We start from the raw sequence: 25,166 nt of genomic DNA on the forward strand, positions 1-25,166 counted from the left end.
TTAAAAATATAAAACATATTCTGGTTTATTTATTACTGACTATTAGTTCCCACACAGACCTCATCCAAACTGTTTCCCACGTCACTTCCTCATGGTTTATGCTGGTCCAATCTGCTGCGGACTTCCCGTTTAGGTCATTTTTTTACTGGAAGCTTGGTTCGAAAGGAACTGCCCACATATACTCCGCTCTCCCAGGAATGTGGCATTTTTCCTGTGGGGTGTGGGAATTTTCACACAGACCAATGAGCTGACGGAGCTGTGTGTGTGTGTGTGTGTGTGTGTGTGTGTGTGCTGGGATGTGATTGGTCAGAGATTAGACCTGCAGTAGGAGGGTACACCTGCAGCAGGTGTGTCACTGAGATCCAAGACTGATCTGAGGAGCTTATAACAGGGGAACTTGCACACCTGTGAGCAGATGCTGGAGCTTCCTGTACAGGTGAGACATAATAATCATGGATGATTCTGGTTCTGATTGGATGTTTACCATGTACAACCTGTGTAAAGTTTGTGTGAAACAAGATGATGTAACTCCGTTTTCACTTTGTCTCAGACAGGTGTGACATGGACTCTGACAGCTTCACATCCTCTGTAAGTTAAACATTGACTCCTGTTATCTGATAAAAACATTAAACTGCTCACAATCCTACTAACAGCTTGATTGTAACCAGCTAACCAACAGCTTGATCGTAACCAGCTAACTAACAGCTTGATTGTAACCAGCTAACTAACAGCTTGATCGTAACCAGCTAACTAACAGCTTGATCGTAACCAGCTAACTAACAGCTTGATTGTAACCAGCTAACTAACAGCTTGATCGTAACCAGCTAACTAACAGCTTGATTGTAACCAGCTAACTAACAGTTTGCTTGTAACCAGCTAACTAACAGCTTGATCATAACCAGCTAACTAACAGCTTGATTGTAACCAGCTAACTAACAGCTTGATTGTAACCAGCTAACTAACAGTTTGCTTGTAACCAGCTAACTAACAGCTTGATCATAACCAGCTAACTAACAGCTTGATTGTAACCAGCTAACTAACAGCTTGATCGTAACCAGCTAACTAACAGCTTGATTGTAACCAGCTAACTAACAGTTTGCTTGTAACCAGCTAACTAACAGCTTGATCGTAACCAGCTAACTAACAGCTTGATCGTAACCAGCTAACTAACAGCTTGATTGTAACCAGCTAACCAAGACCAGTTCCTACTGCATATTTAACCTTCCTCAGATTCAGTCAGTTATCACATTAATCTATGACGATGCCTTCATGGTCTGTTCCTTATCACGGTGTTCTGAGGAACACGTTCCACCTGTTCTCCTACTCTGCTCTCAGAAAGTTCATAACAAATTTACAGAAAATATAAAAAGTTGATTCTCTACTGACGGGACCTCCTACCTGTTCATGACCTGGATTTAACAGGCTGGAGCTTCCTATTGGATTTTTTCTGCAGGGAGATGATTCTCCACCTGCAAATGTTTAATAACCCAACTGATGCAGTCAGAAAAAAACAACAATCAGAGGAGAAGCACAGAAAGGCTTCAGGCTGGTAGTATTAATGCTGGATTCTGGAGACATGGAAGAAGGTCATGTGGTCTGAAGAGTCCAGACTGATCCTTTTCTTGAGTGATGGAACATCAGGGTGAAGGGAGAGGCGGCTGGTGTGACACAGACATTTTGCCTAGTGTGTACAATTCTGTGGAGACAGTCTGTTATCTGGTCAGGTCTCGTTTCACGTCTTGGTTTAAGTCTAGTTTTGCATTTGTGTTTAGGTTCAGGGTCAATTGACGAGCCAAATGTACCGAATGAGCAGATTATTCCATCTTCCTTCAGGCTGCTTGAGGCTCAGATTGGTTCAGGGAACAGGAGACAGTTTTACTAGAGTCCAGACCTGAAGCCCATGGAGACTCTTTGGGATTGTCTGGAGCACAGGTTGCCAACTCTGGTCCTTGAGAGTTACCATCCTGCAGGTTTTAGTGTTAGGTTCTCCAACAACTTGTCATCTTCTGGACCTGCCTCTTAATAAGCCATTGATTTGGGTCAGGTGTGTTGCAGCAGGGAAACACTAAAACCTGCCGGATGGTAGACCTCGTGGACCAGAGTTGGTGACACCTGATCTGGAGATTCTCCAGACCTGAACCTCATGGGGGATCTTTGGGATGGTCTGGTAAAGCTTGGACTTCTCATCAATACAAGATCTTGAATAAAGATAATTGGAAAAAAGTGCTGGCATTGCAGAAGCTTCTGGAGATGATGATGCTGGAATCAGAGATCAAGGAACAAGCAGATGTTGGTCTTGAGACATTTGTTTTGACCGGGTGTCGTGTTGTGTATGTAGGAGGTTTCAGTCGTACCAGCAGCGAATGGTAAACCCCATCATCACTAAGCTGTCAGCTCTTAGGTCTGGTCTGGGTCTCACTTTGAACCAGAACACTTAATAATCTTCCTGTGAGAAAACAGCATGGAATTGCTATGAAACGTGTGTTTATTTAAAAACTGGCATTAATAATGATGCAGTACAATTAATGGTGCTGCCAATGTTTGATCCATCTCAGGCCCTTAGAAAAAGATGATGATAATAATAAAATAATATTAATGATGATAACAACAATCAATCAGATAAAAACTAAAGTTGAAAATAAAAATGATATTTTTATATTTTTCCAGTAGTTGTTTTATCAGGATTAATTAATGGAGTTTGCACGTTCTCCCCGTGTGTGCGTGGCTTCTGTCCAGATACTCCGGCTTCCTCCCACTGTCCAAAGACACACATGTTGGTCAACTGATCTCTCCAAATTCTCTCTGGGAGTGAGTGTGAATTGTTGTTTGTCTGTGTTTTGGACTGGTGACCTGTCCAGGTGTACCTGGCTTGACAGACTCCAGCTTCCCCCTGACCCTGAATTGGACTAAGTGGTTTAGAAAACGAACAAATGAACAGGAGTTTCACGCTCTCTTCAGTGGTCCAGGGAGACTCGGATTAAGTTCCGCTGGATTTTAGCTGCATTCTGACACCGGCTGAATGACCTCCTGTGAGAGGTGTTTCTGGAGTATCTGTCTGGTTCTGGTCCAGTTCTGACTCCCGCTGCTGTGCTTTTCCAATCTAGGACATGTTCTGGGGAACTTTGGGAACCATCCGGCCCTTCTTCAGCTTCCACCCTGAGCGGGATGTAATGGCAATCCAGGCGGCGCTGGAGAAGAAAGGTGCTCGCCGAAGCAGAGCTCCTCCTCTTCTGTGACATCATGCTGACTCCACGCTTTGTGCACTTTGCTCAGATTCACTGACTCTGGTGAGAATTCTGACCAATCGGTGCAACGCCCAGAGACAGGTGATCTCCAGGACCTTTGAGGAGGGAACAAGGAAGGTAAAGTTGTCGTTGATGGAGTCTGGACCTGGAGAAAGTTTTTGTTTGCTGACCAAACCTTGTGAAACTGTGAACACACCTTTATGTAGAAAAGGAGTTCCACCTGCCAGGTGTGGACAGGTATTTCCATCTGTCTGAGTGGCAGTCACACCTGGAAATGGTGATTACATGCTTTCTCATGAACGTCCATGTGTAGCCTGAGCTTTAATGTATTTATAACGCAGGTAATATTAATAGAACCCGGGAATATTAATATTTATGATGAAATACGTTAAACATAATTAACATGAGATCATGTTCTAAACAGTAATTTAATAAAACACAGAGCTATGCCATAAAGCCAGTTCAATATAAAATTATATCATCATCTTCATCAGCTTCATGATCACATCTGATAGACTGCCATGATTATGTGACATCGAAGGAATCCATCATGGCTGCTTTACTTCTCACTTTCTCTACAAATCCAGTTCTACTGAAGCTGGAACGTTAAGAAAAAAAGAAATGATGATCTACAAATCTTTTTAAAACTTTATTAATTTCAATCCGCCATAAAGACAAAGTTTAATGTACGAACTGAAAAACTTGATTAATTTTTGCTGCAACACCTTCCAACAAAGCTGGTGAAGGAACATGTCGCCTGTGTTGCATCCTTTTCCTGCAACACTCAGTTTGGGCAACGAGGGCAGAAACCGTTGTGATTATGGAGGTGGAATTCCTTCCCTTTCTGGCCTTGGGGTGTCTGTTGTCCAGTTCTGCACATCTTAGTCTGGTTCCAAGGTTTAGTCTGGTTTCCAGGTTTAGTCTGGTCTCTAGGTTTACTCTGGTTCCGAGGTTTAGTCCGGTCCCCAGGTTTAGTCTGGTCCCTAGGTTTAGTCTAGTTCTAAGGTTTAGTCTGGTCCCCAGGTTCAGTCTCGTCCCTAGGTTTAGTCTAGTTCTAAGGTTTAGTCTGGTTCCCAGGTTCAGTCTCGTCCCTAGGTTTAGTCTGGTCCCAGGTTTAGTCTGGTTCCCTCTGTTCAGTCTCGTCCCTAGGTTTAGTCTAGTTCTAAGGTTTAGTCTGGTTCCCAGATTCAGTCTCGTCCCTAGGTTTAGTCTGGTCCCAGGTTTAGTCTGGTTCCCTCTGTTCAGTCTCGTCCCTAGGTTTAGTCTAGTTCTAAGGTTTAGTCTGGTCCCCAGGTTCAGTCTCGTCCCTAGGTTTAGTCTAGTTCTAAGGTTTAGTCTAGTTCCCAGGTTCAGTCTCGTCCCTAGGTTTAGTCTAGTTCTAAGGTTTAGTCTGGTTCCCAGGTTCAGTCTCGTCCCTAGGTTTAGTCTAGATCTAAGGTTTAGTCTGGTTCCCAGATTCAGTCTCGTCCCTAGGTTTAGTCTAGTTCTAAGGTTTAGTCTGGTTCCCAGGTTCAGTCTCGTCCCTAGGTTTAGTCTGGTCCCCAGGTTTAGTCTGGTTCCCAGGTTCAGTCTGGTCCCTAGGTTTAGTCTAGTTCTAAGGTTTAGTCTGGTTCCCAGGTTCAGTCTGGTCCCCAGGTTTAGTCTAGATCTAAGGTTTAGTCTGGTTCCCAGGTTCAGTCTCGTCCCTAGGTTTAGTCTAGTTCTAAGGTTTAGTCTGGTTCCCAGGTTCAGTCTCGTCCCTAGGTTTAGTCTGGTCCCCAGGTTTAGTCTGGTTCCCAGGTTCAGTCTGGTTCCCAGGTTCAGTCTCGTCCCTAGGTTTAGTCTAGTTCTAAGGTTTAGTCTGGTTCCCAGGTTCAGTCTCGTCCCTAGGTTTAGTCTGGTCTCCAGGTTTAGTCTGGTCCCCAGGTTAAGTCTCGTCCCTAGGTTTAGTCTGGTCCCCAGGTTTAGTCTCGTCCCTAGGTTTAGTCTGGTCCCCAGGTTTAGTCTGGTTCCCAGGTTCAGTCTCGTCCCTAGGTTTAGTCTGGTCCCCAGGTTTAGTCTGGTTCCCAGGTTCAGTCTCGTCCCTAGGTTTAGTCTAGTTCTAAGGTTTAGTCTGGTTCCCAGGTTCAGTCTCGTCCCTAGGTTTAGTCTAGATCTAAGGTTTAGTCTGGTTCCCAGGTTCAGTCTCGTCCCTAGGTTTAGTCTAGTTCTAAGGTTTAGTCTGGTTCCCAGGTTCAGTCTCGTCCCTAGGTTTAGTCTTGTCCCCAGGTTTAGTCTGGTTCCCAGGTTCAGTCTCGTCCCTAGGTTTAGTCTAGTTCTAAGGTTTAGTCTGGTTCCCAGGTTCAGTCTCGTCCCTAGGTTTAGTCTGGTCTCCAGGTTCAGTCTGGTCCCCAGGTTAAGTTTCGTCCCTAGGTTTAGTCTGGTTCCCAGGTTCAGTCTCGTCCCTAGGTTTAGTCTAGTTCTAAGGTTTAGTCTGGTTCCCAGGTTCAGTCTCGTCCCTAGGTTTAGTCTGGTCTCCAGGTTTAGTCTGGTCCCCAGGTTCAGTCTCGTCCCTAGGTTTAGTCTAGTTCTAAGGTTTAGTCTGGTTCCCAGGTTCAGTCTCGTCCCTAGGTTTAGTCTAGATCTAAGGTTTAGTCTGGTTCCCAGGTTTAGTCTGGTCCCTAGGTTTAGTCTAGTTCTAAGGTTTAGTCTGGTTCCCAGGTTCAGTCTCGTCCCTAGGTTTAGTCTGGTTCCCAGATTCAGTCTGGTCCCTAGGTTTAGTCTGGTTCCCAGATTCAGTCTGGTCCCTAGGTTTAGTCTAGTTCTAAGGTTTAGTCTGGTTCCCAGGTTCAGTCTCGTCCCTAGGTTTAGTCTAGTTCTAAGGTTTAGTCTGGTTCCCAGGTTCAGTCTCGTCCCTAGGTTTAGTCTGGTCTCCAGGTTTAGTCTGGTCCCCAGGTTCAGTCTCGTCCCTAGGTTTAGTCTGGTCCCCAGGTTTAGTCTGGTTCCCAGGTTCAGTCTCGTCCCTAGGTTTAGTCTAGATCTAAGGTTTAGTTTGGTTCCCAAGTTCAGTCTCGTCCCTAGGTTTAGTCTGGTCTCCAGGTTTAGTCTGGTCCCCAGGTTCAGTCTCGTCCCTAGGTTTAGTCTAGTTCTAAGGTTTAGTCTGGTTCCCAGGTTCTGCCTCGTCCCAAGGTTTAGTCTGGTTCCCTCTGTTTAGTATTGTCTCTAGGTTTAGTCTAGTTCTAAGGTTTAGTCTTGTCTCTAGGTTTAGTCTAGTTCTAAGGTTTAGTCTTGTCTCTAGGTTTAGTTTAGTTCTAAGGTTTAGTCTTGTCTCTAGGTTTAGTCTAGTTCTAAGGTTTAGTCTTGCCTCTAGGTTTAGTCTAGTTCTAAGGTTTAGTCTTGTCTCTAGGTTTAGTCTAGTTCTAAGATTTAGTCTTGTCTCTAGGTTTAGTCTAGTTCTAAGGTTTAGTCTTGTCTCTAGGTTTAGTCTAGTTCTAAGGTTTAGTCTGGTTCCCAGGTTCAGTCTGGTTCCCGGGTTTAGTCTGGTTTCCAGGTTTTGTCTGGTTCTATGGTTTAGTCTGGTTCCCAGGTTGAGTCTCGTCCTAAGCACACCCTCTGCTGTTCCAGGAGTTGAGTGCAGCTCTGAAGAAGGTTCTGTCTGGAGACCTGGAGGACTTGCTGCTGGACCTGCTGCTGGTCCCAGACCAGTTTGAGGCTCAGCGTCTGCAGAATGCCATGACGGTGACAAAGAGCATGCATGTGACCCTGAATTGTGATTGGAGTTCAGAAAGTGAATGTGTGTGTGTGTGTGTGTGTGTGTGTGTGTGTGTGTGTGTGTGGGCAGGGTTTAGGAACCGATGAGGAGACCCTTCTGGAGATTCTGTGTACAAGATCCAGGAAGCAGCTCCAGAACATCCATTCTGCCTACAAACAGCGTGAGAACCAGAACCTGGACTTCTCCTCATGGACTGGGAGTCCATGTTCTAACGTGTTCTCATCTGTTCTCAGTGTATAAAAAGGATCTGGAGAAGGAGCTGAAATCAGAAACTAGTGGAGACTTTTCCAAACTGGTTCTTGCTCTTCTAAACGTAAGTCCAGAACCATCTTAGTCCTGCAGTAAGTCCGGACCTCAGACACGTCTCCGTTAATCATTTTTCTTCAGAAAAAAAAGTTTCCAAATTACATCAGTAGAAATGCAAAAGCACAAAACCCACATTGCCAGAACCGGGTCGTACTCTTCATAAGGTCCTCCCTCTAGAACCGGATCGTGCTCTTCATCAGGTCCTCCCTCTAGAACCGGATCGTCCTCTTCATCAGGTCCTCCCTCTAGAACCGGATCGTGCTCTTCATCAGGTCCTCCCTCTAGAACCGGATCGTCCTCTTCATCAGGTCCTCCCTCTGGAACCGGATCGTCCTCTTCATCAGGTCCTCCCTCTGGAACCGGATCGTCCTCTTCATCAGGTCCTCCCTCTGGAACCGGATCGTCCTCTTCATCAGGTCCTCCCTCTAGAACCGGATCGTCCTCTTCATCAGGTCCTCCCTCTGGAACCGGATCGTCCTCTTCATCAGGTCCTCCCTCTGGAACCGGATCGTCCTCTTCATCAGGTCCTCCCTCTGGAACCGGATCGTCCTCTTCATCAGGTCCTCCCTCTAGAACCGGATCGTCCTCTTCATCAGGTCCTCCCTCTAGAACCGGATCGTCCTCTTCATCAGGTCCTCCCTCTAGAACCGGATCGTCCTCTTCATCAGGTCCTCCCTCTGGAACCGGATCGTCCTCTTCATCAGGTCCTCCCTCTAGAACCGGATCGTCCTCTTCATCAGGTCCTCCCTCTGGAACCGGATCGTCCTCTTCATCAGGTCCTCCCTCTAGAACCGGATCGTCCTCTTCATCAGGTCCTCCCTCTGGAACCGGATCGTCCTCTTCATCAGGTCCTCCCTCTAGAACCGGATCGTCCTCTTCATCAGGATCTTCTAGAACCGGATCGTCCTCTTCATCAGGTCCTCCCTCTGGAACCGGATCGTCCTCTTCATCAGGTCCTCCCTCTGGAACCGGATCGTGCTCTTCATCAGGTCCTCCCTCTGGAACCGGATCGTCCTCTTCATCAGGTCCTCCCTCTAGAACCGGATCGTCCTCTTCATCAGGTCCTCCCTCTAGAACCGGATCGTCCTCTTCATCAGGTCCTCCCTCTGGAACCGGATCGTCCTCTTCATCAGGATCTTCTAGAACCGGATCGTCCTCTTCATCAGGTCCTCCCTCTGGAACCGGATCGTCCTCTTCATCAGGTCCTCCCTCTGGAACCGGATCGTCCTCTTCATCAGGATCTTCTAGAACCGGATCGTCCTCTTCATCAGGTCCTCCCTCTAGAACCGGATCGTCCTCTTCATCAGGTCCTCCCTCTGGAACCGGATCGCCCTCTTTATCAGGATCTTCTAGAACCGGATCGCCCTTTTCATCAGGATCTTCTAGAACCGGATCGTCCTCTTCATCAGGTCCTCCCTCTAGAACCGGATTGTCCTCTTCATTAGGTCCTCCCTCTGGAACCGGATCGCCCTCTTTATCAGGATCTTCTAGAACCGGATCGTCCTCTTCATCAGGACCTTCTAGAACCGGATCGCCCTCTTCATCAGGACCTTCTAGAACCGGATCGTCCTCTTCATCAGGTCCTCCCTCTGGAACCGGATCGTCCTCTTCATCAGGTCCTCCCTCTGGAACCGGATCGTCCTCTTCATCAGGTCCTCCCTCTGGAACCGGATCGTCCTCTTCATCAGGTCCTCCCTCTGGAACCGGGTCGTCCTCTTAATCAGGATCTTCTAGAACCGGATCGTCCTCTTCATCAGGTCCTCCCTCTAGAACCGGATCGTCCTCTTCATCAGGTCTTCCCTCTGGAACCGGATCGTCCTCTTAATCAGGATCTTCTAGAACCGGGTCGTCCTCTTCCTCAGGTCCTCCCTCTGGAACCGGATCGTCCTCTTCATCAGGATCTTCTAGAACCGGATCGTCCTCTTCATCAGGACCTCCCTCTGGAACCGGATCGTCCTCTTCATCAGGACCTCCCTCTGGAACCGGATCGTCCTCTTCATCAGGTCTTCCCTCTGGAACCGGATCGTCCTCTTAATCAGGATCTTCTAGAACCGGATCGTCCTCTTCATCAGGTCCTCCCTCTAGAACCGGATCGTCCTCTTCATCAGGTCTTCCCTCTGGAACCGGATCGTCCTCTTAATCAGGATCTTCTAGAACCGGATCGCCCTCTTCATCAGGATCTTCTAGAACCGGATCGCCCTCTTCATCAGGATCTTCTAGAACCGGATCGCCCTCTTCATCAGGATCTTCTAGAACCGGATCGTCCTCTTCATCAGGACCTTCTAGAACCGGATCGTCCTCTTCATCAGGACCTTCTAGAACCGGATCGTCCTCTTCATCAGGACCTTCTAGAACCGGATCGTCCTCTTCATCATGACCTTCTAGAACCGGATCGTCCTCTTCATCAGGACCTTCTAGAACCGGATCGTCCTCTTCATCATGACCTTCTAGAACCGGATCGTCCTCTTCATCAGGTCCTCCCTATAGAACCGGATCGTGCTCTTCATCAGGTCCTCCCTCTGGAACCGGATCGTCCTCTTCATCAGGTCCTCCCTCTGGAACCGGATCGTCCTCTTCATCAGGATCTTCTAGAACCGGATCGTCCTCTTCATCAGGTCCTCCCTCTGGAACCGGATCGTCCTCTTCATCAGGACCTTCTAGAACCGGATCGTCCTCTTCATCATGACCTTCTAGAACCGGATCGTCCTCTTCATCAGAACCTTCTAGAACCGGATCGTCCTCTTCATCAGGACCTTCTAGAACCGGATCGTCCTCTTCATCATGACCTTCTAGAACCGGATCGTCCTCTTCATCAGGTCCTCCCTCTAGAACCGGATCGTGCTCTTCATAAGGTCCTCCCTCTGGAACCGGATCGTCCTCTTCATCAGGTCCTCCCTCTGGAACCGGATCGTCCTCTTCATCAGGATCTTCTAGAACCGCATCGTCCTCTTCATCAGGACCTTCTAGAACCGGATTGTCCTCTTCATCAGGACCTTCTAGAACCGGATCGTCCTCTTCATCAGGACCTTCTAGAACCGGATCGTCCTCTTCATCAGGACCTTCTAGAACGGGATCGTCCTCTTCATCATGACCTTCTAGAACCGGATCGTCCTCTTCATCAGGACCTTCTAGAACCGGATCGTCCTCTTCATCAGGACCTTCTAGAACCGGATCGTCCTCTTCATCAGGACCTTCTAGAACCGGATCGTCCTCTTCATCAGGTCCTCCCTATAGAACCGGATCGTGCTCTTCATCAGGTCCTCCCTCTGGAACCGGATCGTCCTCTTCATCAGGTCCTCCCTCTGGAACCGGATCGTCCTCTTCATCAGGTCCTCCCTCTGGAACCGGATCGTCCTCTTCATGAGGTCCTCCCTCTGGAACCGGATCGTCCTCTTCATCAGGTCCTCCCTCTGGAACCGGATCGTCCTCTTCATCAGGATCTTCTAGAACCGGATCGTCCTCTTCATCAGGTCCTCCCTCTGGAACCGGATCATCCTCTTCATCAGGACCTTCTAGAACCGGATCGTCCTCTTCATCAGGACCTTCTAGAACCGGATCGTCCTCTTCATCAGGACCTTCTAGAACCGGATCGTCCTCTTCATCATGACCTTCTAGAACCGGATCGTCCTCTTCATCAGGACCTTCTAGAACCGGATCGTCCTCTTCATCTGGACCTTCTAGAACCGGATCGTCCTCTTCATCATGACCTTCTAGAACCGGATCGTCCTCTTCATCAGCTCCTCCCTCTAGAACCGGATCGTGCTCTTCATAAGGTCCTCCCTCTGGAACCGGATCGTCCTCTTCATCAGGATCTTCTAGAACCGGATCGTCCTCTTCATCATGACCTTCTAGAACCGGATCGTCCTCTTCATCAGGTCCTCCCTCTAGAACCGGATCGTGCTCTTCATCAGGTCCTCCCTCTGGAACCGGATCGTCCTCTTCATCACGTCCTCCCTCTGGAACCGGATCGTGCTCTTCATCAGGATCTTCTAGAACCGGATCGTCCTCTTCATCCTGTCCTCCCTCTGGAACCGGATCGTCCTCTTAATCAGGTCCTCCCTCTGGAACCGGATCGTCCTCTTAATCAGGTCCTCCCTCTGGAACCGGATTGTCCTCTTCATCAGGATCTTCTAGAACCGGATCGTCCTCTTCATCAGGTCCTCCCTCTGGAACCGGATCGTCCTCTTCATCAGGTCCTCCCTCTGGAACCGGATCGTCCTCTTAATCAGGTCCTCCCTCTGGAACCGGATCGTCCTCTTCATCAGGATCTTCTAGAACCGCATCGTCCTCTTCATCAGGACCTTCTAGAACCGGATTGTCCTCTTCATCAGGACCTTCTAGAACCGGATCGTCCTCTTCATCAGGACCTTCTAGAACCGGATCGTCCTCTTCATCATGACCTTCTAGAACCGGATCGTCCTCTTCATCAGGACCTTCTAGAACCGGATCGTCCTCTTCATCAGGTCCTCCCTCTGGAACCGGATCGTCCTCTTCATCAGGTCCTCCCTCTGGAACCGGATCGTCCTCTTCATAATGACCTTCTAGAACCGGATCGTCCTCTTCATCAGGTCCTCCCTCTGGAACCGGATCGTCCTCTTCATAAGGTCCTCCCTCTGGAACCGGATCGTCCTCTTCATCATGACCTTCTAGAACCGGATCGTCCTCTTCATCAGGACCTTCTAGAACCGGATCGTCCTCTTCATCAGGTCTTCCCTCTGGAACCGGATCGTCCTCTTCATCAGGTCCTCCCTCTGGAACCGGATCGTCCTCTTCATAAGGTCCTCCCTCTGGAACCGGATCGTCCTCTTAATCAGGTCCTCCCTCTGGAACCGGATTGTCCTCTTCATCAGGTCCTCCCTCTGGAACCGGATCGTCCTCTTCATCAGGACCTTCTAGAACCGGATCGTCCTCTTCATCATGACCTTCTAGAACCGGATCGTCCTCTTCATCAGAACCTTCTAGAACCGGATCGTCCTCTTCATCATGACCTTCTAGAACCGGATCGTCCTCTTCATCAGGTCCTCCCTCTAGAACCGGATCGTGCTCTTCATAAGGTCCTCCCTCTGGAACCGGATCGTCCTCTTCATCAGGTCCTCCCTCTGGAACCGGATCGTCCTCTTCATCAGGTCCTCCCTCTGGAACCGGATCGTCCTCTTAATCAGGTCCTCCCTCTGGAACCGGATCGTCCTCTTCATCAGGTCCTCCCTCTGGAACCGGATCGTCCTCTTCATAAGGTCCTCCCTCTGGAACCGGATCGTCCTCTTCATCAGGTCCTCCCTCTGGAACCGGATCGTCCTCTTCATCAGGATCTTCTAGAACCGCATCGTCCTCTTCATCAGGACCTTCTAGAACCGGATCGTCCTCTTCATCAGGACCTTCTAGAACCGGATCGTCCTCTTCATCAGGACCTTCTAGAACCGGATCGTCCTCTTCATCAGGACCTTCTAGAACGGGATCGTCCTCTTCATCATGACCTTCTAGAACCGGATCGTCCTCTTCATCAGGACCTTCTAGAACCGGATCGTCCTCTTCATCAGGACCTTCTAGAACCGGATCGTCCTCTTCATCAGGACCTTCTAGAACCGGATCGTCCTCTTCATCAGGTCCTCCCTATAGAACCGGATCGTGCTCTTCATCAGGTCCTCCCTCTGGAACCGGATCGTCCTCTTCATCAGGTCCTCCCTCTGGAACCGGATCGTCCTCTTCATCAGGTCCTCCCTCTGGAACCGGATCGTCCTCTTCATGAGGTCCTCCCTCTGGAACCGGATCGTCCTCTTCATCAGGTCCTCCCTCTGGAACCGGATCGTCCTCTTCATCAGGATCTTCTAGAACCGGATCGTCCTCTTCATCAGGTCCTCCCTCTGGAACCGGATCATCCTCTTCATCAGGACCTTCTAGAACCGGATCGTCCTCTTCATCAGGACCTTCTAGAACCGGATCGTCCTCTTCATCAGGACCTTCTAGAACCGGATCGTCCTCTTCATCATGACCTTCTAGAACCGGATCGTCCTCTTCATCAGGACCTTCTAGAACCGGATCGTCCTCTTCATCTGGACCTTCTAGAACCGGATCGTCCTCTTCATCATGACCTTCTAGAACCGGATCGTCCTCTTCATCAGCTCCTCCCTCTAGAACCGGATCGTGCTCTTCATAAGGTCCTCCCTCTGGAACCGGATCGTCCTCTTCATCAGGATCTTCTAGAACCGGATCGTCCTCTTCATCATGACCTTCTAGAACCGGATCGTCCTCTTCATCAGGTCCTCCCTCTAGAACCGGATCGTGCTCTTCATCAGGTCCTCCCTCTGGAACCGGATCGTCCTCTTCATCACGTCCTCCCTCTGGAACCGGATCGTGCTCTTCATCAGGATCTTCTAGAACCGGATCGTCCTCTTCATCCTGTCCTCCCTCTGGAACCGGATCGTCCTCTTCATCAGGTCCTCCCTCTGGAACCGGATCGTCCTCTTAATCAGGTCCTCCCTCTGGAACCGGATTGTCCTCTTCATCAGGATCTTCTAGAACCGGATCGTCCTCTTCATCAGGTCCTCCCTCTGGAACCGGATCGTCCTCTTCATCAGGTCCTCCCTCTGGAACCGGATCGTCCTCTTAATCAGGTCCTCCCTCTGGAACCGGATCGTCCTCTTCATCAGGATCTTCTAGAACCGCATCGTCCTCTTCATCAGGACCTTCTAGAACCGGATTGTCCTCTTCATCAGGACCTTCTAGAACCGGATCGTCCTCTTCATCAGGACCTTCTAGAACCGGATCGTCCTCTTCATCATGACCTTCTAGAACCGGATCGTCCTCTTCATCAGGACCTTCTAGAACCGGATCGTCCTCTTCATCAGGTCCTCCCTCTGGAACCGGATCGTCCTCTTCATCAGGTCCTCCCTCTGGAACCGGATCGTCCTCTTCATAATGACCTTCTAGAACCGGATCGTCCTCTTCATCAGGTCCTCCCTCTGGAACCGGATCGTCCTCTTCATAAGGTCCTCCCTCTGGAACCGGATCGTCCTCTTCATCATGACCTTCTAGAACCGGATCGTCCTCTTCATCAGGACCTTCTAGAACCGGATCGTCCTCTTCATCAGGTCTTCCCTCTGGAACCGGATCGTCCTCTTCATCAGGTCCTCCCTCTGGAACCGGATCGTCCTCTTCATAAGGTCCTCCCTCTGGAACCGGATCGTCCTCTTCATCAGGTCCTCCCTCTGGAACCGGATCGTCCTCTTCATCATGACCTTCTAGAACCGGATCGTCCTCTTCATCAGGTCCTCCCTCTGGAACCGGATCGTCCTCTTCATCAGGTCCTCCCTCTGGAACCGGATCGTCCTCTTCATCAGGTCCTCCCTCTGGAACCGGATCGTGCTCTTCATAAGGTCCTCCCTCTGGAACCGGATCGTCCTCTTCATAAGGTCCTCCCTCTGGAACCGGATCGTGCTCTTCATAAGGTCCTCCCTCTGGAACCGGATCGTCCTCTTCATCAGGTCCTCCCTCTGGAACCGGATCGTCCTCTTCATCAGGTCCTCCCTCTGGAACCGGATCGTGCTCTTCATAAGGTCCTCCCTCTGGAACCGGATCGTCCTCTTCATAAGGTCCTCCCTCTGGAACCGGATCGTCCTCTTCATCAGGTCCTCCCTCTGGAACCGGATCGTCCTCTTCATCAGGTCCTCCCTCTGGAACCGGATCGTCCTCTTCATCAGGTCCTCCCTCTGGAACCGGATCGTCCTCTTCATCAGGTCCTCCCTCTGGAACCGGATCGTCCTCTTCATAAGGTCCTCCCTCTGGAACCGGATCGTCCTCTTCATCAGGTCCTCCCTCTGGAACCGGATCGTCCTCTTCATCAGGTCCTCCCTCTGGAACCGGATCGTCCTCTTCATAAGGTCCTCCCTCTGGAACCGGATCGTCCTCTTCATCAGGTCCTCCCTCTGGAACCGGATCGTCCTCTTCATAAGGTCCTCCCTCTGGAACCGGATCGTCCTCTTCATAAGGTCCTCCCTCTGGAACCGGATCGTCCTCTTCATCAGGTCCTCCCTCTGGAACCGGATCGTCCTCTTCATCAGGTCCTCCCTCTGGAACCGGATCGTCCTCTTCATCAGGACCTTCTAGAACCGGATCGTCCTCTTCATCAGGACCTTCTAGAACCGGATCGTCCTCTTCATCATGACCTTCTAGAACCGGATCGTCCTCTTCATCAGGTCCTCCCTATAGAACCGGATCGTGCTCTTCATCAGGTCCTCCCTTTGGAACCGGATCGTCCTCTTCATGAGGTCCTCCCTCTGGAACCGGATCGTCCTCTTCATGAGGTCCTCCCTCTGGAACCGGATCGTCCTCTTCATCAGGATCTTCTAGAACCGGATCGTCCTCTTCATCAGGTCCTCCCTCTGGAACCGGATCGTCCTCTTCATCAGGACCTTCTAGAACCGGATCGTCCTCTTCATCAGGACCTTCTAGAACCGGATCGTCCTCTTCATCATGACCGTCTAGAACCGGATCGTCCTCTTCATCAGGACCTTCTAGAACCGGATCGTCCTCTTCATCAGGACCTTCTAGAACCGGATCGTCCTCTTCATCATGACCTTCTAGAACCGGATCGTCCTCTTCATCAGGTCCTCCCTCTGGAACCGGATCGTCCTCTTCATCAGGTCCTCCCTCTGGAACCGTGTCGTCCTCTTCATCAGGTCCTCCCTCTGGAACCGGATCGTCCTCTTCATAAGGTCCTCCCTCTGGAACCGGATCGTCCTCTTCATCAGGTCCTCCCTCTGGAACCGGATCGTGCTCTTCATCAGGATCTTCTAGAACCGGATCGTCCTCTTCATCCTGTCCTCCCTCTGGAACCGGATCGTCCTCTTCATCAGGATCTTCTAGAACCGCATCGTCCTCTTCATCAGGACCTTCTAGAACCGGATCGTCCTCTTCATCAGGACCTTCTAGAACCGGATCGTCCTCTTCATCATGACCTTCTAGAACCGGATCGTCCTCTTCATCAGGTCCTCCCTCTGGAACCGGATCGTCCTCTTCATCAGGTCCTCCCTCTGGAACCGGATCGTGCTCTTCATCAGGATCTTCTAGAACCGGATCGTCCTCTTCATCCTGTCCTCCCTCTGGAACCGGATCGTCCTCTTCATCAGGTCCTCCCTCTGGAACCGGATCGTCCTCTTCATCAGGTCCTCCCTCTGGAACCGGATCGTCCTCTTCATCAGGTCCTCCCTCTGGAACCGGATCGTCCTCTTCATCAGGTCCTCCCTCTGGAACCGGATCGTCCTCTTCATCATGACCTTCTAGAACCGGATCGTCCTCTTCATCAGGACCTTCTAGAACCGGATCGTCCTCTTCATCAGGTCCTCCCTCTGGAACCGGATCGCCCTCTTCATCAGGTCCTCCCTCTGGAACCGGATCGTCCTCTTCATCAGGACCTTCTAGAACCGGATCGTCCTCTTCATAAGGTCCTCCCTCTGGAACCGGATCGTCCTCTTCATCAGGTCCTCCCTCTGGAACCGGATCGTCCTCTTCATCATGACCTTCTAGAACCGGATCGTCCTATTCATCAGGTCCTCCCTCTGGAACCGGATCGTCCTCTTCATCAGGTCCGCCCTCTGGAACCGGATCGTCCTCTTCATCAGGTCCGCCCTCTGGAACCGGATCGTCCTCTTCATAAGGTCCTCCCTCTGGAACCGGATCGTCCTCTTCATCAGGTCCTCCCTCTGGAACCGGATCGTCCTCTTCATCAGGTCCTCCCTCTGGAACCGGATCGTCCTCTTCATCAGGTCCTCCCTCTGGAACCGGATCGTCCTCTTCATCAGGTCCTCCCTCTGGAACCGGATCGTCCTCTTCATCAGGTCCTCCCTCTGGAACCGGATCGTCCTCTTCATCAGGTCCTCCCTCTAGAACCGGATCGTGCTCTTCATCAGGTCCTCCCTCTGGAACCGGATCGTCCTCTACATCAGGTCCTCCCTCTGGAACCGGATCGTCCTCTTCATCAGGTCCTCCCTCTAGAACCGGATCGTCCTCTTCATAAGGTCCTCCCTCTAGAACCGGATCGTCCTCTTCATCAGGTCCTCCCTCTAGAACCGGATCGTCCTCTTCATAAGGTCCTCCCTCTAGAACCGGATCGTCCTCTTCATCAGGTCCTCCCTCTAGAACCGGATCGTCCTCTTCATAAGGTCCTCCCTCTAGAACCGGATCGTCCTCTTCATCATGTCCTCCCTCTGGAACCGGATCGTCCTCTTCATCAGGTCCTCCCTCTGGAACCGGATCGTCCTCTTCATCAGGTCCTCCCTCTGGAACCGGATCGTCCTCTTCATCAGGTCCTCCCTCTGGAACCGGATCGTCCTCTTCATCAGGTCCTCCCTCTGGAACCGGATCGTCCTCTTCATAAGGTCCTCCCTCTGGAACCGGATCGTCCTCTTCATCAGGACCTTCTAGAACCGGATCGTCCTCTTCATCAGGTCCTCCCTCTGGAACCGGATCGTCCTCTTCATCAGGTCCTCCCTCTGGAACCGGATCGTCCTCTTCATCAGGTCCTCCCTCTGGAACCGGATCGTCCTCTTCATCAGGACCTTCTAGAACCGGATCGTCCTCTTCATCAGGTCCTCCCTCTGGAACCGGATCGTCCTCTTCATAAGGTCCTCCCTCTGGAACCGGATCGTCCTCTTCATCAGGTCCTCCCTCTGGAACCGGATCGTCCTCTTCATCATGACCTTCTAGAACCGGATCGTCCTCTTCATCAGGACCTTCTAGAACCGGATCGTCCTCTTCATCAGGATCTTCTAGAACCGGATCGTCCTCTTCATCAGGACCTTCTAGAACCGGATCGTCCTCTTCATCAGGATCTTCTAGAACCGGATCGTCCTCTTCATCAGGTCCTCCCTCTGGAACCGGATCGTCCTCTTCATCAGGTCCTCCCTCTGGAACCGGATCGTCCTCTTCATCAGGATCTTCTAGAACCGGATCGTCCTCTTCATCAGGATATTCTAGAACCGGATCGTCCTCTTCATCAGGTCCTCCCTCTAGAACCGGATCGTGCTCTTCATCAGGTCCTCCCTCTAGAACCGGATCGTCCTCTTCATCAGGTCCTCCCTCTGGAACCGGGTCGTCCTCTTCATCATGACCTTCTAGAACCGGATCGTCCTCTTCATCAGGACCTTCTAGAACCGGATCGCCCTCTTCATCAGGATCTTCTAGAACCGGATCGCCCTCTTCATCAGGATCTTCTAGAACCGGATCGCCCTCTTCATCAGGATCTTCTAGAACCGGATCGCCCTCTTCATCAGGATCTTCTAGAACCGGATCGTCCTCTTCATCAGGTCCTCCCTCTGGAACCGGATCGTCCTCTTCATCAGGTCCTCCCTCTGGAACCGGATCGTCCTCTTCATCAGGTCCTCCCTCTGGAACCGGATCGTCCTCTTCATCAGGATCTTCTAGAACCGGATCGCCCTCTTCATCAGGATCTTCTAGAACCGGATCGCCCTCTTCATCAGGATCTTCTAGAACCGGATCGCCCTCTTCATCAGGATCTTCTAGAACCGGATCGCCCTCTTCATCAGGATCTTCTAGAACCGGATCGTCCTCTTCATCAGGTCCTCCCTCTGGAACCGGATCGTCCTCTTCATCAGGTCCTCCCTCTGGAACCGGATCGTCCTCTTCATCAGGATCTTCTAGAACCGGATCGTCCTCTTCATCAGGATCTTCTAGAACCGGATCGTCCTCTTCATCAGGATCTTCTAGAACCGGATCGTCCTCTTCATCAGGTCCTCCCTCTGGAACCGGGTCGTCCTCTTCATCAGGTCCTCCCTCTGGAACCGGATCGTCCTCTTCATCAGGTCCTCCCTCTGGAACCGGATCGTCCTCTTCATCAGGTCCTCCCTCTGGAACCGGATCGTCCTCTTCATCAGGATCTTCTAGAACCGGATCGCCCTCTTCATCAGGATCTTCTAGAACCGGATCGCCCTCTTCATCAGGATCTTCTAGAACCGGATCGCCCTCTTCATCAGGACCTTCTAGAACCGGATCGCCCTCTTCATCAGGACCTTCTAGAACCGGATCGTCCTCTTCATCAGGATCTTCTAGAACCGGATCGTCCTCTTCATCATGACCTTCTAGAACCGGATCGTCCTCTTCATCAGGACCTTCTAGAACCGGATCGCCCTCTTCATCAGGATCTTCTAGAACCGGATCGCCCTCTTCATCAGGATCTTCTAGAACCGGATCGCCCTCTTCATCAGGATCTTCTAGAACCGGATCGCCCTCTTCATCAGGATCTTCTAGAACCGGATCGCCCTCTTCATCAGGATCTTCTAGAACCGGATCGCCCTCTTCATCAGGACCTTCTAGAACCTGATCGCCCTCTTCATCAGGACCTTCTAGAACCGGATCGTCCTCTTCATCAGGACCTTCTAGAACCGGATCGTCCTCTTCATCAGGACCTTCTAGAACCGGATCGTCCTCTTCATCAGGACCTTCTAGAACCGGATCGTCCTCTTCATCAGGACCTTCTAGAACCGGATCGTCCTCTTCATCAGGACCTTCTAGAACCGGATCTTCCTCTTCATCAGGACCTTCTAGAACCGGATCGTCCTCTTCATCAGGACCTTCTAGAACCGGATCGTCCTCTTCATCATGACCTTCTAGAACCGGATCGTCCTCTTCATCAGGTCCTCCCTCTGGAACCGGATCGTCCTCTTCATCATGACCTTCTAGAACCGGATCGTCCTCTTCATCAGGACCTTCTAGAACCGGATCGCCCTCTTCATCAGGACCTTCTAGAACCGGATCGTCCTCTTCATCAGGTCCTCCCTCTGGAACCGGATCGTCCTCTTCATCAGGACCTTCTAGAACCGGATCGTCCTCTTCATCAGGACCTTCTAGAACCGGATCGTCCTCTTCATCAGGACCTTCTAGAACCGGATCGTCCTCTTCATCAGGACCTTCTAGAACCGGATCGTCCTCTTCATCATGCCTTTACCTACCGTAGTCTTTAGGACAGTTATTAAATTCTTTCATATTTTTTGTTCCTCGTCTTTAGAAGGACGCTTCTGCTGCGGTGGTCCACAGAGACGTGGAGGTAAGAACTTATTTGGTGTCCACATCTCACTGTTAGAAATGTCTCCATGGAACTTGTTGTCTGACTCCAAACCATGCAGACCCTTACTGGTGCTCTTAGAGGGAAGAAAGCCGATGCAGGACTGTGGATCAACATCCTGACCTCCAGAGACCCGGACCACCTGAACAAAGGTTTGTCCGGTGTCCTTTTCCATCTTCTCTGTTCTACAGCTGCTAACTCTGGTCATTTGTGACAGTTCTGATTGCATTGGAGCTGGAGATGGGACAGACGGTGGACCAGATGGTGGAGAAGCGCTTCTCTGGAGACCTCCGGCTCGGTCTGAAAGTGCTAGGTGAGCACATAAATGGTTTGTTCCATTTCAATCCAGTTTGACACAGGTTTTGGTGTCTTTGTGTTTAGTTCAGTGCGTCCAGAATCCCAACATGTACCTCGCCAAGAGACTGAACACAATGAAGGTGAGACAATGTCTTCATGAGGTAATGATTATAAAATTCTTTTACTTTAATTTTCTTTTCTTGATTTTTTTTCCTCATTTAGTCGGAACTGATAATGTCATCTTTGGTTTGTTCTGAAGCCAGGAAGTGGAAAATGTTCTGAGTCCCACTGTACCCGAAACAGCTTCACGTTTCCTTTTTGTCTTGTCCAGCATTTAAGCAGCAAAATGGATTTTCTGGATGCTGTGTTCTGCTGGGCAAATTTACTTTGCCAAGGGAAGCATCATAGACATAATGCTCCCCCTGATATTCTGGATTTTATTTTATTTTTCTATTTATTTTGCATAATTGTTTGTATTACAAAGTTTGTACTGCTGGACCGGACCGGAGAGGACAGAAGAGGGACAGAAAGAGAATCGAAAAGAAAAGAAAACAGAAAACACCTTGTAGAGAGAAAAAGAGAGAAAAAGAAAAAAAAAGAAAGATTGAAAAAGAGAACAACCTACATACATTTGTATGTATATAAGCACACATACACACCCACTTATATATACACACATCCATACACTTATACACACTAGAGTCATGTTCCCCCTGCGGGAGGATGAAGACATCTACTATCAGGAAAACCAAGAGCTCACAAGCTAGATCAGACACAGGAAGAAAACCAGCCGTTGTTAGTAAATGAACCTGCAGGCGACTCAGTGACCGTGTCACATGCAGAACATACAGAGTGGAACGTGTTCAGAGAAGAGAAATCATGCCAATGTGGCCCCGCCCACACAATGTGACCTCGCCCACATGATGTGGCCCCGCCCACACCGAGGCAAGAGGAAGGCCCGGAGAACCCCGAGGCTGGAGCAGCTGGCGGCCGTCTCCAAGCACAGATCCCAACCACACTGCTGCGGCGCCAGCCATGCAGCCACCCAGGAGGTGGCAGAGCTGCAGCCATGACACACACTCACACACCATCACACACACACACTCACCGGCACACACATCCACATCGCAACCCATACAAGCCCACCCTCCAAAATCTTCCCCCAGATGCCCACATCCCCCCCATACCGCTACACCCACCCACACCCCGTCACTCAAAAATACCCCCAAGCCCAGATCCCTGCCCCTCTCCTCCCTCCACTGCATCTCCCCTCCGCGACGCCCTCACCCATCCCATCCCCTCCTAACCACTTCCCCTCCACCCGCCGATATACACTCACCACCACAACCACACAAGCACTCCCTCCCACACACACATCCATCCCCTACATGTCCACACACTCCCCGACACCCCACCACACATGCACCTCACTCCTCCACACACTCATGCTCCACCACATTCCCCCATACACACACTCCTACCCCACCCCAAACTAATACACCCTCACACTCCCCCATACACAAACCCCTACCCCTTCACATGCGTCCCCACCCTCCTCCATACCAACACCTCTTTCTTCACCATGCTTAAGCACCACCATATTTCCCCGTACACACATTCCTACCCCCCCCCCCCCACACACACACACTCATGCACACCTCCCCTCCCCCATACACACATCCCTGAACACCCACCACCACCACTCTCCACCATATTCATGCATCACTACTACTAATACCTGACAAACCACCCCCCCCCCCCCCTTCACGTTTCCATGGAAACATCAAGGAACTCAGACCATGTCCACACATAACCAAGTTTTTAAAAAAACTGAATATTTTCCCCCTCTGACCAGTAAAAAAAAACAAGTCCACGGAACAAAACCAAACCCATCCACACATATCCATATAACCGCGTTGTTAAGCACATTAATCAGCACATCAAATAATCCATCCAATCAGAATAACCTTCTGTCTCACCACGTCCACCAAACAGGAAACATGCCTCTAACGTGATCTGGTCAGGTGGTGGAAAGTACTTGTCCTTAATGTGGTCCTTTGCCGTTGGTAGTTTCTGTCAGACAGCAGGTCTGCGCTGTGTTGTTGGTGAAAGTTTGACGGAATGTGATTTGGTCCAACATCATCACAGCTGTCAGCCAATCACATCAGGTTATGACTGGTGATGTCAGACCTGACGAGGCAGAACTTTGGACCTGCGAAGTCTCCAGAGGACCCAGGAAGTCCTTACCCGGAATGGCTGATTATTTATTCCTTTACTTGCTAAAATGTTGTTTTGTGTTTTAACTGATATGCGTGTGTGTTGAATCAGAACTGGGCTCTGCTCTAGAACCAGAACTGTTCTGTCAGAACTTCTTCCTTTGAACCACAACTTCCTTCCTCCTTAGAAGTCCCTGGTCCACGGCATCATGGTGTCCCACAGTGAGGAAGACCTGCTGCGTGTCCGAGTGGCATTCCTAAAACTGACTGGAACATCGCTGTACTCCGCTCTGCCGGTCCGTTTCTACCAAAACTGGTTCTGTTGGTTCCGTCTCTGAATGGGTCCTGTTCTGTTCTCGAGCAAAACTGGTTCTTTTACCAGAACCAGGACTGGGGTTTTTTTTTTTTTTTTTTTTTTTTTACCAGCACTAGTACTGGAAGAGAACACAGAATTGGTTATGTTCTGCTTGTTCTGTCTCTGAACCTGTTCTGTTCTGTTCTCCACTAGAATCACTTCCGAGGAGAACATCTCCAGGCTCTGCTGGCCATCTGTCGCTCTGAGGATTAAATGGAAGATTCAGAAGATCTGCTTAATCTTGATCCTGTAAATAAAGATTAAAATAATTTCACCTCAGAAGTGGATTTACTGGGTTGATGTTGCATCACTCACTGCTCATACTTCACTCTGAAACTTCGAAATGAAACAACTGTCATGACAAGTTTCATACACTTCATATGACACATTTTCTATACGTCATATAGCACGTTTCAAACATGTCATATGACTTTTTGTTATATTCTTCTCTGTTCTATTCTACACTTGTGTAGCAGACGCTTTTATCCAAAGCAACTTACATGAGTGAGAACAACACAAGCATGAAATAAAACAGTAGTGGACTGTCCAGTTGGACGCAGGTCCTTCCATAAGTGCTATGGGCTTTTTCTCTTCTTCTTCTCCATTTCTACCCCATAATATCACCTATGTTAAAAAAAAAAACAAAAAAAAAAAAAAACATAATGTTTGTAGCAAAGAACTGGGCTAAGCTCTCAAACTTTCCATCAAATATAGCTAAACTAAGTGTGGAAGTTCTCCTTGAAGGAAAACTTCCAAAAAGTTGGAGAACTTAGCCTAGTTCTTGCTTGGTCTTAAAAGTAGACAGGGACTCTGCAGAGCGGACAGAGTTTTGGAGATCATTCCACCATCGTGGAACAACAGAGGAAAAGAGTCTGGCTGGTGGTTTAGTCCCACCTATTGGTGGCAACACGAGGCATATTACATGTTTCATACACGTCACATTACATGTTTCATACACGTCACATTACATGTTTCATACACGTCATATGGAACGTTTCATACACGTCATATGACATGTTTCATACACGTCATATGGCACATTTCATACATGTCACATTACTTGTTTCATACACATCATATGGCACTTTTCATACACGTCACATTACATGTTTCACACACGTCATATGCCATGTTTCATACACGTCATATGGCACATTTCATACACGTCACATTACATGTTTCATACACATTATATGACATGTTTCATACACATTATATGACATGTTTCATACACATTATATGACATGTTTCATACACGTCATATGGCACGTTTCATAAAAGTCACATTACATGTTTCATACATGTCATATGGAACGTTTCATACACGTCATATGACATGTTTCATAACGTCATATGGCACATTTCATACACGTCACATTACATGTTTGATACACGTCATATGATATGTTTCATACAGGTCATATAGCACTTTTCATACACGTCACGTTACATGTTTCACACACGATACATGACATGTTTCATACACGTCATATGACATGTTTCCTACACGTCACATGACATGTTTCATACACGTCATATGACATGTTTCCTACACGTCACATTACATGTTTCATACACGTCACTTAACATGTTTCATACACGTCATATGGAACGTTTCATACACGTCACATTACATGTTTCATACACATTATATGACATGTTTCATACATGTCATATGACATGTTTCATACAAGTCATATGGCACATTTCCTCCACGTCACATTTAAATGTTTCATACACGTCATATAACACGTTTCATCATTGTTACATGACATGTTTCATAGACATCATATGGCCCGTTTCATACACGTCATATTACATGTTTAATACACGTGATGACATGTTTCATACATGTCATATGACATGTTCCATTCGCGTCATATAACACGTTTCATACACGTCACATTAAATGTTTCAGACACGTTATATGACATGTTTCATA

General features: G+C 49.4%; 1 protein-coding gene across 1 annotated transcript; it reads left to right on the top strand.

Moving 5' to 3' along the window:
* Positions 1-3,107: 3,107 nt before the first annotated feature.
* anxa14 (annexin A14) lies at positions 3,108-23,437 on the top strand (the record flags this gene model as incomplete). Its single annotated transcript, XM_079259225.1, has 11 exons — positions 3,108-3,201; positions 3,274-3,362; positions 6,828-6,941; positions 7,045-7,135; positions 7,209-7,288; positions 20,300-20,338; positions 20,418-20,508; positions 20,574-20,669; positions 20,738-20,793; positions 23,058-23,165; positions 23,378-23,437. The coding sequence occupies 11 exons, from the start codon at positions 3,108-3,110 to the stop codon at positions 23,435-23,437; spliced, it is 918 nt and encodes a 305-aa protein (XP_079115351.1).
* Between the last annotated feature and the right edge of the window lie 1,729 nt (positions 23,438-25,166).

The sequence above is a fragment of the Telmatherina bonti genome (assembly GCF_933228915.1).
Source record: "Telmatherina bonti genome assembly, chromosome: 19".
Taxonomy (NCBI): Eukaryota; Metazoa; Chordata; class Actinopteri; order Atheriniformes; family Telmatherinidae; genus Telmatherina; species Telmatherina bonti.